This window comes from Oncorhynchus gorbuscha, linkage group LG13, assembly GCF_021184085.1.
Source record: "Oncorhynchus gorbuscha isolate QuinsamMale2020 ecotype Even-year linkage group LG13, OgorEven_v1.0, whole genome shotgun sequence".
Taxonomy (NCBI): Eukaryota; Metazoa; Chordata; class Actinopteri; order Salmoniformes; family Salmonidae; genus Oncorhynchus; species Oncorhynchus gorbuscha.
Genome location: NC_060185.1, coordinates 102,429,542 through 102,442,608, shown reverse-complemented (window position 1 = coordinate 102,442,608; position 13,067 = coordinate 102,429,542). Strand labels below are relative to the sequence as shown.

The 13,067-nt window shown below is 48.4% G+C and overlaps 1 protein-coding gene across 1 annotated transcript in view; it reads right to left on the bottom strand.

Annotated features, from left to right (window-relative positions):
* atrx (ATRX chromatin remodeler) overlaps positions 1 to 13,067 on the bottom strand; it is a 92,409-nt gene that overhangs the window by 9,772 nt on the left and 69,570 nt on the right. Inside the window, 1 exon segment of the mRNA XM_046293549.1 lies at positions 4,260 to 4,409. Within this exon segment, the coding sequence (XP_046149505.1) occupies positions 4,260 to 4,409 (150 nt within the window).

The window sequence follows — 13,067 nt, the reverse complement described above, 5'->3', positions numbered from 1 at the left end:
GACAGACAAAATGAAGAAAAAAATCCTGAAAATCACATTGTAGGATTTTTAATGAATTTATTTGCAAATTATGATGGAAAATAAGTATTTGGTCACCTACAAACAAGCAAGATATCTGGCTCTCACAGACCTGTAACTTCTTTAAGAGGCTCCTCTGTCCTCCACTCGTTACCTGTGTTAATGGCACCTGTTTGAACTTTTTATCAGTATAAAAGACACCTGTCCACAACCTCAAACAGTCACACTCCAAACTCCACTATGGCCAAGACCGAAGAGCTGTCAAAGGACACCAGAAACAACATTGTAGACTTGCACCAGGCTGGGAAGATTGAATCTGCAATAGGGAAGCAGCTTGGTTTGAAGAAATCAACCTTGGGAGCAATTATTAGGAAATGGAAGACATACAAGACCACTGATAATCTCCCTCGATCTGGGGCTCCACGCAAGATCTCACCCCGTGGGGTCAAAATGATCACAAGAATGGTGAGCAAAAATCCCAGAATCAAACGGGGGGACCTAGTGAATGACCTGCAGTGAGCTGGGTCCAAAGTAACAAAGCCTACCATCAGTAACACACTATGCAGTGCCAGACGTTTCCCCCTGCTTAAGCCAGTACATGTCCTGGCCTGTCTGAAGTTTGCTAAAGAGCATTTGGATGATCCAGAAGAAGATTGGGAGAATGTCATATGGTCAGATGAAACCAAAATATAACTTTTTGGCAAAAACCCAACTTGTCGTGTTTGGAGGACAAAGAATGCTGAGTTGCATCCAAAGAACACTATACCTACTGTGAAGCATGGGGGTGGAAACATCATGCTTTGGGGCTGTTTTTCTGCAAAGGGACCAGGACGACTGATCCGTGTAAAGGAAAGAATGGGGCCGTGTATCGTGAGATTTTGAATGAAAACCTTCTTCCATCAGCAAGGGCATTGAAGATGAAACGTGGCTGGGTCTTTCAGCATGATAATGATCCCAAACACACCGCCCGGGCAACGAAGGAGTGGCTTCGTAAGAAGCATTTCAAGGTCCTGGAGTGGCCCAGCCAGTCTCCAGATCTCAACCACATAGAAAATCTTTGGAGGGAGTTGAAAGTCCGTGTTGCCCAGCAACAGCCCAAAAACATCACTGCTCTAGAGGAGATCTGCATGGAGGAATGGGCCAAAATACCAGCAACAGTGTGTGAAAACCTTGTGAAGACTTACAGAAAACGTTTGACCTCTGTCATTGCCAACAAAGGGTATATAACAAAGTATTGTTATCGACCAAATACTTATTTTCCACCATAATTTGCAAATAAAATAATTAAAAATCCTACAATGTGATTTTCTGGATTTCCCCCCCTCATTTTGTCTGTCATAGTTGAAGTGTACCTATGATGAAAATTACAGGCCTCTCTCATCTTTTTAAGTGGGATAACTTGCACAATTGGTCCTGTATCGACATAACCTGAAAGGCCGCTCAGAAAGGAAGAAGCCACTGCTGCAAACCCGTCATTAAAAAAACAGACTATGGTTTGCAACAGCACACGAGGACAAAGATTGTACTTTTTGGAGAAATGTCCTCTGGTCTGATGAAACAAAAATAGAACTGTTTGGCCATAATGACCATTCATTATGTTTGGAGGAAAAAAGGGGAGGCTTCCAAGCCGAAGAACACCATCCTAACCGTGAAGCACGAGGGTGGCAGCATCATGTTGTGGGGGTGTTTTGCTGCAGGAGGGACTGGTGCACTTCACAAAATAGATGGCATCATAAGGAACAAAAATTATGTGGATATATTGAAGCAACATCTCAAGACATCAGTCAGGAAGTTGCTTAGTCGCAAATGGGTCTTCCAAATGGACAATGACCCCAAGCATACTTCCAAAGTTGTGGCAAATCAAGGTATTCGAGTGGCCATCACAAAGCCCTGACCTCAATCACATAAAACATTTGTAGGCAGAACTGAAAAGCGCGTGCGAGCAAGGAGGCCTACAAACCTGACTCAGTTACACCAGCTCTGTCAGGAGGAATGGGACAAAATTCCCCCAACTTATTGTGGGAAGCTTGTGGAAGGCTACCCGAAATGCTTGACCCAAGTTAAACAATTTAAAGGCCATTCTACCAAATACTAATTGAGTGTATGTAAATTTCTGACCCACTGGGAATGTGATGAAAGAAATAAAAGCTGAAATAAATCACTCTACTATTATTCTGACGTTACACATTCTTAAAATAAAGTGGTGATCCCAACTGACCTAAAACAGGGATTTTTTACTAGGATTAAATGTCAGTAATTGTGAAACTGAGTTTAAATGTATTTGGCTGAGGTGTATGTAAACTTCTGACTTCAACTGTATATACAATGAGATCATCTTTGAGAACTAACAATCACTAAAATAAAAGCTAGACTGTCAGGGAGAATTCAAATTCCAAAAACAAATAATTTAGCAGTATTGATTGTGTGTTTGTGCAAAATAAAATCGCTTTAAACGGGCACCATTCTCTCAGCTCCATGGAGTAATTTGTAGAATTGCAGGAAATTGCCTTAAATGTTAAACAATTCACTACACGGCCAAGATGGGGGCCTCTAAAATGGGCTCTACACGGCCAAGATGGGGGCTCTAAAATGGGCTCCACACCGCCAAGATGGGGGCTCTAAAATGGGCTCCACACGGCCAAGTTGGGGGCTCCACACAGCCAAGATGGCAGCCTCTAAAATGGGCTCTACACGGCCAAGTTGGGGGGCTCTACACAGCCAATATAGGGTCTCTAAAATGGTCTCTACACGGCCAAGTTGGGGGGCTCTACACGGCCAAGTTGGGGTCTCTAAAATGGGCTCTACACGGCCAAGATGGGGGCTCTAAAATGGGCTCTACACAGCCAAGTTGGGGGTTCCACACGGCCAAGATGGGGGACTCTAAAATGGGCTCTACACGGCCAAGATGGGGGCCTCTAAAATGGGCTCTATACGGCCAAGATGGGGGCTCTAAAATGGGCTCTACACGGCCAAGATGGGGGCCTCTAAAATGGGCTCTACACGGCCAAGATGGGGGCTCTAAAATGGGTTCTACATGGCCAAGATGGGGGGTCTCTACACGGCCAAGATGGGGGCCTCTAAAATGGGCTCTACACGGCCAAGTTGGGGGCCTCTAAAATGGGCTCTACACAGCCAAGTTGGGGGTTCCACACGGCCAAGATGGGGACTCTAAAATGGGCTCTACACGGCCAAGATGGGGGCCTCTAAAATGGGCTCTACACGGCCAAGATGGGGGCTCTAAAATGGGCTCTACACGGCCAAGATGGGGGCCTCTAAAATGGGCTCTACACGGCCAAGATGGGGGCCTCTAAAATGGGTTCTACGGCCAAGATGGGGGGGGGGGCTCTACACGGCCAAGATGGGGGCCTCTAAAATGGGCTCTACACGGCCAAGTTGGGGGCTCTACACAGCCAATATGGGGTCTCTAAAATGGTCTCTACGCGGCCAAGTTGGGGGCTCTACACAGCCAATATGGGGTCTCTAAAATGGGCTCTACACGGCCAAGTTGGGGGTTCCACACGGCCAAGATGGGGGACTCTAAAATGGGCTCTACACGGCCAAGATGGGGGACTCTAAAATGGGCTCTACACGGCCAAGATGGGGGCTCTAAAATGGGCTCTACACGGCCAAGATGGGGGGGGGCTCTACACGGCCAAGATGGGGGGCTCTAAAATGGGCTCTACACGGCCAAGTTGGGGGCTCTACACAGCCAATATGGGGTCTCTAAAATGGGCTCTACACGGCCAAGATGGGGGCTCTAAAATGGTCTCTACGCGGCCAAGTTGAGGGGCTCTACACAGCCAATATGGGGTCTCTAAAATGGGCTCTACACGGCCAAGTTGGGGGCTCTACACGGCCAAGATGGGGGCCTCTAAAATTGGCTCTACACGGCCAAGATGGGGGACTCTAAAATGGGCTCTACACAGCCAAGATGGGGGGCTCTACACGGCCAAGGGAGACTCTAAAATGGGCTCTACACGGCCAAGATGGGGACTCTAAAATGGGCTCTACACGGCCAAGACGGGGGACTCTAAAATGGGCTCTACACGGCCAAGATTGGGACTCTAAAATGGGCTTTACACGGCCAAGATGGGGGCCTCTAAAATCCAGCCGCGCCGAAGGGCCAAGCTTAAAGGGTCAATGCAGACAGTTACATAGTTACCCAAATCGCTACCCGGACTAACTATTTAGCAGTTTCATGGCTTGGGGGTAGAAGCTGCTCAGAGTCTGACTGACTGTACCTTCTTCTCCGCCTCGTACTCGGCCCAGGCTGCTTTGCGGTCCTCCTCGCTGAGAGCCTCCTCTTCCTTGTGATCCAGTAGGGAGTCATGTTCATGATAGCCCACAATCTGCTCCTTATTGCTGTGGAGCAGCTCAGCTAGGAAGGGGTCCTACAGGAGAGAAGTTACAGCACGGTTAGGTTAAGGTCAGGGAGTCAAGTTCATGATAGCCCACAATCTGTCCCTTATTGCTGTGGTCCTACAGGAGATGGAGCAGCCAGCTAGGACACACACCATGAAACCACAACCGACAGCACCAGTTCTTTTTTAACTAATCAAAACCTTAAAAGTGGAAAACAAAAAAATACATTCTGTTAATCTGATCAGAGATGACAAAGTCCAACAGCTGGTTTGAGTGTTCTACTACAGAGTGGAACACCAGGCAGCTGGAGAGGAGGGAGGAGAGAGAAACGGGGGGGGGGAGGGAGGAGAGAGAAACAGGGGGAGGGAGGGAGAGAAACGGGGGGGAGGAGAGAGAAACGGGAGGGGGAGAGGAGAAACGGGGGGAGGAGGGGAGAGGAGAAACGGGGGGAGGAGAGGAGAGAGAAACGGGGGGGAGGAGAGGAGAGAGAAACGGGGGGAGGAGAGGAGAGAGAAACGGGGGGAGGAGAGGAGAGAGAAACGGGGGGAGGAGAGGGAGAGAGAAACGGGGGGAGGAGAGGAGAGAGAAACGGGGGGGAGGAGAGGAGAGAGAAACGGGGGGGGGAGGAGAGGAGAGAGAAACAGGGGGAGGAGAGGAGAGAGAAACGGGGGAGGAGAGGAGAGAGAAACGGGGGAGAGGAGAGGAGAGAGAAACGGGGGGAGGAGAGGAGAGAGAAACGGGGAGAGGAGAGGAGAGGAGAGAGAAACGGGGGGAGGAGAGGAGAGGGAGAGAGAGAAACGGGGGGAGGAGAGGAGAGAGAAACGGGGGGAGGAGAGGAGAGAGAAACGGGGGGAGGAGAGGAGAGAGAAACGGGGGAGGAGAGGAGAGAGAAACGGGGGAGGAGAGGAGAGAGAAACGGGGGAGGAGAGGAGAGAGAAACGGGGGAGGAGAGAGGGAGAGAGAAACGGGGGAGGGAGGAGAGAGAAACGGGGGGGAGGGAGGGGGGGTCAGTATTTTTTACTCTAAATAGGCCTGATTACCAACAGCGACAAGATGGCCTACAGAGAGGAGGTAGGCACTCTGAAGGTGGTGCTGGGTAAACCACCTCACCCTGAACATTAGCTAAACAAAGGAGCAGATTGTGGACTTCAGGAGGAACCAGGCCCCATTCCTCATCAACGGGGCCTCTGTGGAGACGGTCAACTTCACATTCCTCAGCGTACACATCTTGGAAAAGTTGAAATGGTGTAACCACCACCGACACCGAAGTGAAGGCACGACAGCAACTATTCAACCTCCGTGTGCTGAAGAAATTCGGCCACTGAGTAGTTATGATGTATATCGTGTATCTATTCATCACTACTGAGGACGTGGATCTGTGGAAGCCCTGAGCTGAGGACGTGGATCTGTGGAAGCCGACAGAATACTACAGGCTTACGGAGAGTTCGGCAGAAACATCTGAAACAGTAGACTACTGGGAGCCATTTCACCACTATAGACTACTGGGAGCCATTTCACCACTATAGACTACTGGGAGCCATTTCACCACTACAGACTACTGGGAGCCATTTCACCACTACAGACAGTAGACTACTGGGAGCCATTTCACCACTACAGACAGTAGACTACTGGGAGCCATTTCACCACTATAGACTACTGGGAGCCATTTCACCACTATAGACTACTGGGAGCCATTTCACCACTATAGACTACTGGGAGCCATTTCACCACTATAGACTACTGGGAGCCATTTCACCACTATAGACTACTGGGAGCCATTTCACCACTATAGACTACTGGGAGCCATTTCACCACTATAGACTACTGGGAGCCATTTCACCACTATAGACTACTGGGAGCCATTTCACCACTATAGACTACTGGGAGCCATTTCACCACTATAGACTACTGGGAGCCATTTCACCACTATAGACTACTGGGAGCCATTTCACCACTATAGACTACTGGGAGCCATTTCACCACTATAGACTACTGGGAGCCATTTCACCACTATAGACTACTGGGAGCCATTTCACCACTATAGACAGTAGACTACTGGGAGCCATTTCACCACTATAGACAGTAGACTACTGGGAGCCATTTCACCACTATAGACAGTAGACTACTGGGAGCCATTTCACCACTACAGACAGTAGACTACTGGGAGCCATTTCACCACTACAGACAGTAGACTACTGGGAGCCATTTCACCACTACAGACAGTAGACTACTGGGAGCCATTTCACCACTACAGACAGTAGACTACTGGGAGCCATTTCACCACTATAGACTACTGGGAGCCATTTCACCACTATAGACTACTGGGAGCCATTTCACCACTATAGACTACTGGGAGCCATTTCACCACTATAGAATACTGGGAGCCATTTCACCACTATAGACTACTGGGAGCCATTTCAACACTATAGACTACTGGGAGCCATTTCACCACTACAGACAGTAGACTACTGGGAGCCATTTCACCACTACAGACAGTAGACTACTGGGAGCCATTTCAACACTATAGACAGTAGACTACTGGGAGCCATTTCACCACTACAGACAGTAGACTACTGGGAGCCATTTCACCACTACAGACAGTAGACTACTGGGAGCCATTTCACCACTATAGACAGTAGACTACTGGGAGCCATTTCACCACTATAGACAGTAGACTACTGGGAGCCTGTCAGTCCTGTACGGCAGCTAAATACTATTATGTCACCTGCTGAGAGCTGGGAACACACCTGCAGGGCCCCTTATGTATCTGAGTGTGTGTGTGTGTGTGTGTGTGTGTGTGTGTGTGTGTGTGTGTGTGTGTGTGTGTGTGTGTGTGTGTGTGTGTGTGTGTGTGTGTGTGTGTGTGTGTGTGTGTGTGTGTGTGTGTGTGTGTGTGGGGGGGGGGCTTCTCCAGTGTCTGGGGTTAGTGTGGCCCCTGGTTGCTCCCTTCTCTGTCATTAGGAGGAAACAAGCTGCTTCCTTGGTCTGCAATTAGTGTTCACTATTCTAGAGCAGGAAGACAGGAAGTCTGTGTCCCAAATGGCTCCCTATTTAATGCACTACTTTAACCCTATAGGGCACTCTTTAGGGCACTCTTTATGGCATAGGGAGCCAATTGGAGTTGGGATGCACACAAGGAGTGTCTGAAAGAGAGGGATGGACTAATGACACCATCAGGTAGACTGATAGAAAGAGAGAGAGAGAGAGAGAGAAGAAAAACTACTCTGGTGGTAGCTCCAGTTGTAACTGCCTGTCCTGCCAACAGGTATCCAGGATCAAAGATACTGTCAACACCACAGAGACACTTGAAGGATAGCTGTGGACTGAAGGATAGCTGTGGACTGAAGGATAGCTGTGGACTGAAGGATAGCTGAGGACTGAAGGATAGCTGAGGACTGAAGGATAGCTGAGGACTGAAGGATAGCTGTGGACTGAAGGATAGCTGTGGACTGAAGGATAGCTGAGGACTGAAGGATAGCTGTGGACTGAAGGATAGCTGTGGACTGAAGGATAGCTGAGGACTGAAGGATAGCTGTGGACTGAAGGATAGCTGAGGACTGAAGGATAGCTGAGGACTGAAGGATAGCTGTGGACTGAAGGATAGCTGTGGACTGAAGGATAGCTGTGGACTGAAGGATAGCTGAGGACTGAAGGATAGCTGAGGACTGAAGGATAGCTGTGGACTGAAGGATAGCTGTGGACTGGAAATTCCTTTTTGATACTGTGGCAAAGCTAACTAAAAAGCAGCATTCCCCAAGAGAGGATGACTTGCACTTTAGCAGTGATAAATTCATGAACTTCTTTGAGGAAAAGATTATGATTATTAGAAAGCAAATTACGGACTCCTCTTTAAACCTGCGTATTCCTCCAAACCTCAGTTGTCCTGAGTCTGCACAACTCTGCCAGGACCTAGGATCAAGAGAGACGCTCAAGTGTTTTAGTACTATATCTCTTGACACAATGATGAAAATAATCATGGCCTCTAAACCTTCAAGCTGTATACTGGACCCTATTCCAACTAAACTACTGAAAGAGCTGCTTCCTGTGCTTGGCCCTCCTATGTTGAACATAATAAACGGCTCTCTATCCACTGGATGTGTACCAAACTCACTAAAAGTGGCAGTAATAAAGCCTCTCTTGAAAAAGCCAAACCTTGACCCAGAAAATATAAAAAACTATCGGCCTATATCGAATCTTCCATTCCTCTCAAAGATTTTAGAGAAGGCTGTTGCGCAGCAACTCACTGCCTTCCTGAAGACAAACAATGTATACGAAATGCTTCAGTCTGGTTTTAGACCCCATTATAGCACTGAGACGGCACTTGTGAAGGTGGTAAATGACATTTTGATGGCATCGGACCGAGGCTCTGCATCTGTCCTCGTGCTCCTAGACCTTAGTGCTGCTTTTGATACCATCGATCACCACATTCTTTTGGAGAGATTGGAAACCCAAATTGGTCTACACGGACATGTTCTGGCCTGGTTTAGGTCTTATCTGTCGGAAAGATATCAGTTTGTCTCTGTGAATGGTTTGTCCTCTGACAAATCAACTGTACATTTCGGTGTTCCTCAAGGTTCTGTTTTAGGACCACTATTGTTTTCACTATATATTTTACCTCTTGGGGATGTTATTCGAAAACATAATGTAAACTTTCACTGCTATGCGGATGACACACAGCTGTACATTTCAATGAAACATGGTGAAGCACCAAAATTGCCCTCGCTAGAAGCATGTGTTTCAGACATAAGGAAGTGGATGGCTGCAAACTTTCTACTATTAAACTCGGACAAAACAGAGATGCTTGTTCTAGGTCCCAAGAAACAAAGAGATCTTCTGTTGAATCTGACAATTAATCTTAATGGTTGTACAGTCGTCTCAAATAAAACTGAAGGACCTCGGCGTTACTCTGGACCCTGATCTCTCTTTTGAAGAACATATCAAGACCATTTCGAGGACAGCTTTTTTCCATCTACGTAACATTGCAAAAATCAGAAACTTTCTGTCCAAAAATGATGCAGAAAAATTAATCCATGCTTTTGTCACTTCTAGGTTAGACTACTGCAATGCTCTATTTTCCGGCTACCCGGATAAAGCACTAAATAAACTTCAGTTAGTGCTAAATACGGCTGCTAGAATCCTGACTAGAACCAAAAAATTTGATCATATTACTCCAGTGCTAGCCTCTCTACACTGGCTTCCTGTCAAAGCAAGGGCTGATTTCAAGGTTTTACTGCTAACCTACAAAGCATTACATGGGCTTGCTCCTACCTACCTCTCTGATTTGGTCCTGCCGTACATACCTATACGTACGCTACGGTCACAAGACGCAGGCCTCCTAATTGTCCCTAGAATTTCTAAGCAAACAGCTGGAGGCAGGGCTTTCTCCTATAGAGCTCCATTTTTATGGAACGGTCTGCCTACCCATGTCAGAGACGCAAACTCGGTCTCAACCTTTAAGTCTTTACTGAAGACTCATCTCTTCAGTGGGTCATATGATTGAGTGTAGTCTGGCCCAGGAGTGGGAAGGTGAACGGAAAGGCTCTGGAGCAACGAACCGCCCTTGCTGTCTCTGCCTGGCCGGTTCCCCTTTTTCCACTGGGATTCTCTGCCTCTAACCCTGTTACGGGGCTGGGTCACTGGCTTGCTGGGGCTCTCTCGTGCCGTCCCTGGGGGGGGATGCGTCACCTGGGGGGGTTGATTCACTGTTGTGGTCGGCCTGTCTGGGTTCCCCCACCCCTTGGGTTGTACCGTGTCGGAGATCTTTGTGGGCTATACTCGGCCTTGTCTCAGGATGGTAAGTTGGTGGTTGAAGATTTCCCTCTAGTGGTGTGGGGGCTGTGCTTTGGCAAAGTGGGTGGGGTTATATCCTTCCTGTTTGGCCCTGTCCGGGGGTGTCCTCGGATGGGGCCACAGTGTCTCCTGACCCCTCCTGTCTCAGCCTCCAGTATTTATGCTGCAGTAGTTTATGTGTCGGGGGGCTAGGGTCAGTTTGTTTATCTGGAGTACTTCTCCTGTCCTATTCAGTGTCCTGTGTAAATCTAAGTGTGCGTTCTCTAATTCTCTCCTCTCTTTCTTTCTCTCTCTCGGAGGACCTGAGCCCTAGAACCATGCCCCAGGACTACCTGACATGATGACTCCTTGCTGTCCCCAGTCCACCTGGCCATGCTGCTGCTCCAGTTTCAACTGGCCTGGGCCCTAGGACCATGTCCCAGGACTACCTGACATGAGGACTCCTTGCTGTCCCCAGTCCACCTGGCCATGCTCCTGCTCCAGTTTCAACTGTTCTGCCTTACTATTATTCAACCATGCTGGTCATTTATGAACATTTGAACATCTTGGCCACGTTCTGTTATAATCTCCACCTGGCACAGCCAGAAGAGGACTGGCCACCCCACATATGCTCTCTCTAATTCTCTCTTTCTTTCTCTCTCTCGGAGGACCTGAGCCCTAGGACCGTGCCCCAGGACTACCTGACATGATGGCTCCTTGCTGTCCCCAGTCCATCTGACTGTGCTGCTGCTCCAGTTTCAACTGTTCTGCCTTATTATTATTTGACCATGCTGGTCATTTATGAACATTTGAACATCTTGGTCATGTTCTGTTATAATCTCTACCCGGCACAGCCAGAAGAGGACTGGCCACCCCACATAGCCCGGTTCCTCTCTAGGTTTCTTCCTAGGTTTTGGCCTTTCTAGGGAGTTTTTCCTAGCCACCGTGCTTTTACACCTGCATTGTTTGCTGTTTGGGGTTTTAGGCTGGGTTTCTGTACAGCACTTTGAGATATCAGCTGATGTACGAAGGGCTATATAAATAAATTTGATTTGATTTGATTTGACTGAAGGATAGCTGTGGACTGAAGGATAGCTGAGGACTGAAGGATAGCTGTGGACTGAAGGATAGCTGTGGACTGAAGGATAGCTGAGGACTGAAGGATAGCTGAGGACTGAAGGATAGCTGAGGACTGAAGGATAGCTGTGGACTGAAGGATAGCTGAGGACTGAAGGATAGCTGAGGACTGAAGGATAGCTGTGGACTGAAGGATAGCTGTGGACTGAAGGATAGCTGTGGACTGAAGGATAGCTGAGGACTGAAGGATAGCTGAGGACTGAAGGATAGCTGTGGACTGAAGGATAGCTGAGGACTGAAGGATAGCTGTGGACTGAAGGATAGCTGTGGACTGAAGGATAGCTGAGGACTGAAGGATAGCTGTGGACTGAAGGATAGCTGTGGACTGAAGGATAGCTGTGGACTGAAGGATAGCTGTGGACTGAAGGATAGCTGTGGACTGAAGGATAGCTGTGGACTGAAGGATAGCTCTCAACTGATTCACCTCCCCTCTCCTTCCAACTGATTCACCTCCCCTCTCCTTCCAACTGATTCACCTCCCCTCTCCTTCCAACTGATTCATCCATCTCTCCAACTGATTCATCCATCTCTCCAACTGATTCATCCATCTCTCCCCTCTCCAACGGATTCATCCATCTCTCCAACTGATTCATCCACCTCTCTCCTCTCCAACGGATTCATCCATCTCTCCAACGGATTCATCCATCTCTCCAACGGATTCATCCATCTCTCTCCTCTCCAACGGATTCATCCATCTCTCTCCTCTCCAACGGATTCATCCATCTCTCCAACTGATTCATCCATCTCTCCAACTGATTCATCCATCTCTCTCCTCTCCAACGGATTCATCCATCTCTCTCCTCTCCAACGGATTCATCCATCTCTCTCCTCTCCAACGGATTCATCCATCTCTCTCCTCTCCAACAGATTCATCCATCTCTCCAACGGATTCATCCATCTCTCTCCTCTCCAACGGATTCATCCATCTCTCCAACGGATTCATCCATCTCTCCAACTGATTCATCCATCTCTCCAACTGATTCATCCATCTCTCTCCTCTCCAACTGATTCATCCATCTCTCCAACGGATTCATCCATCTCTCCAACGGATTCATCCATCTCTCCAACTGATTCATCCATCTCTCCAACTGATTCATCCATCTCTCTCCTCTCCAACTGATTCATCCATCTCTCTCCTCTCCAACTGATTCATCCATCTCTCCAACAGACTCATCCATCTACTTGGTAAAAGGCAGTAAACAGATGAATGCCAGAGCAGCTGTGTTGTGCTGTTAGACAGCCTCTCTAAAGGCTGTGCTGAGATCATTAAACGGCATGGTGGGGCCCTCGGGGGCCAAACCAGCCTGTCACACAGCACCTGCACCCATGGGAGGAGAGGAAACAATGGAACAGAGAGAGCTGGAGGGTGGACGCAGGCCGGACAGACCGAGGGAGGGATAAACAACAGGGTTTATGACATCTCTAAAGATCAAAGGCAGCTGGCTGCACACTAACCTGTTACACACACACACACACACACACACACACACACACACACACACACACACACACACACACACACACACACACACACACACACACACACACACACACACACACACACACACACACACACACACACACACACACACACACACACACACACACACACACACACACAGAGAGAGAGAGGGAGCAGGTTAACAGAGAGCATCTTGGCATTTAAAGGTTATTTGGTTCATCGTTGTTCCAGTGAAGGATATTGCGGTGTGTCTATAATGAGAGGGTTTAAACACAGTAACGAGGGTTGGACCTGCTCCTCTGCAGGGGCTCGGTGAGCA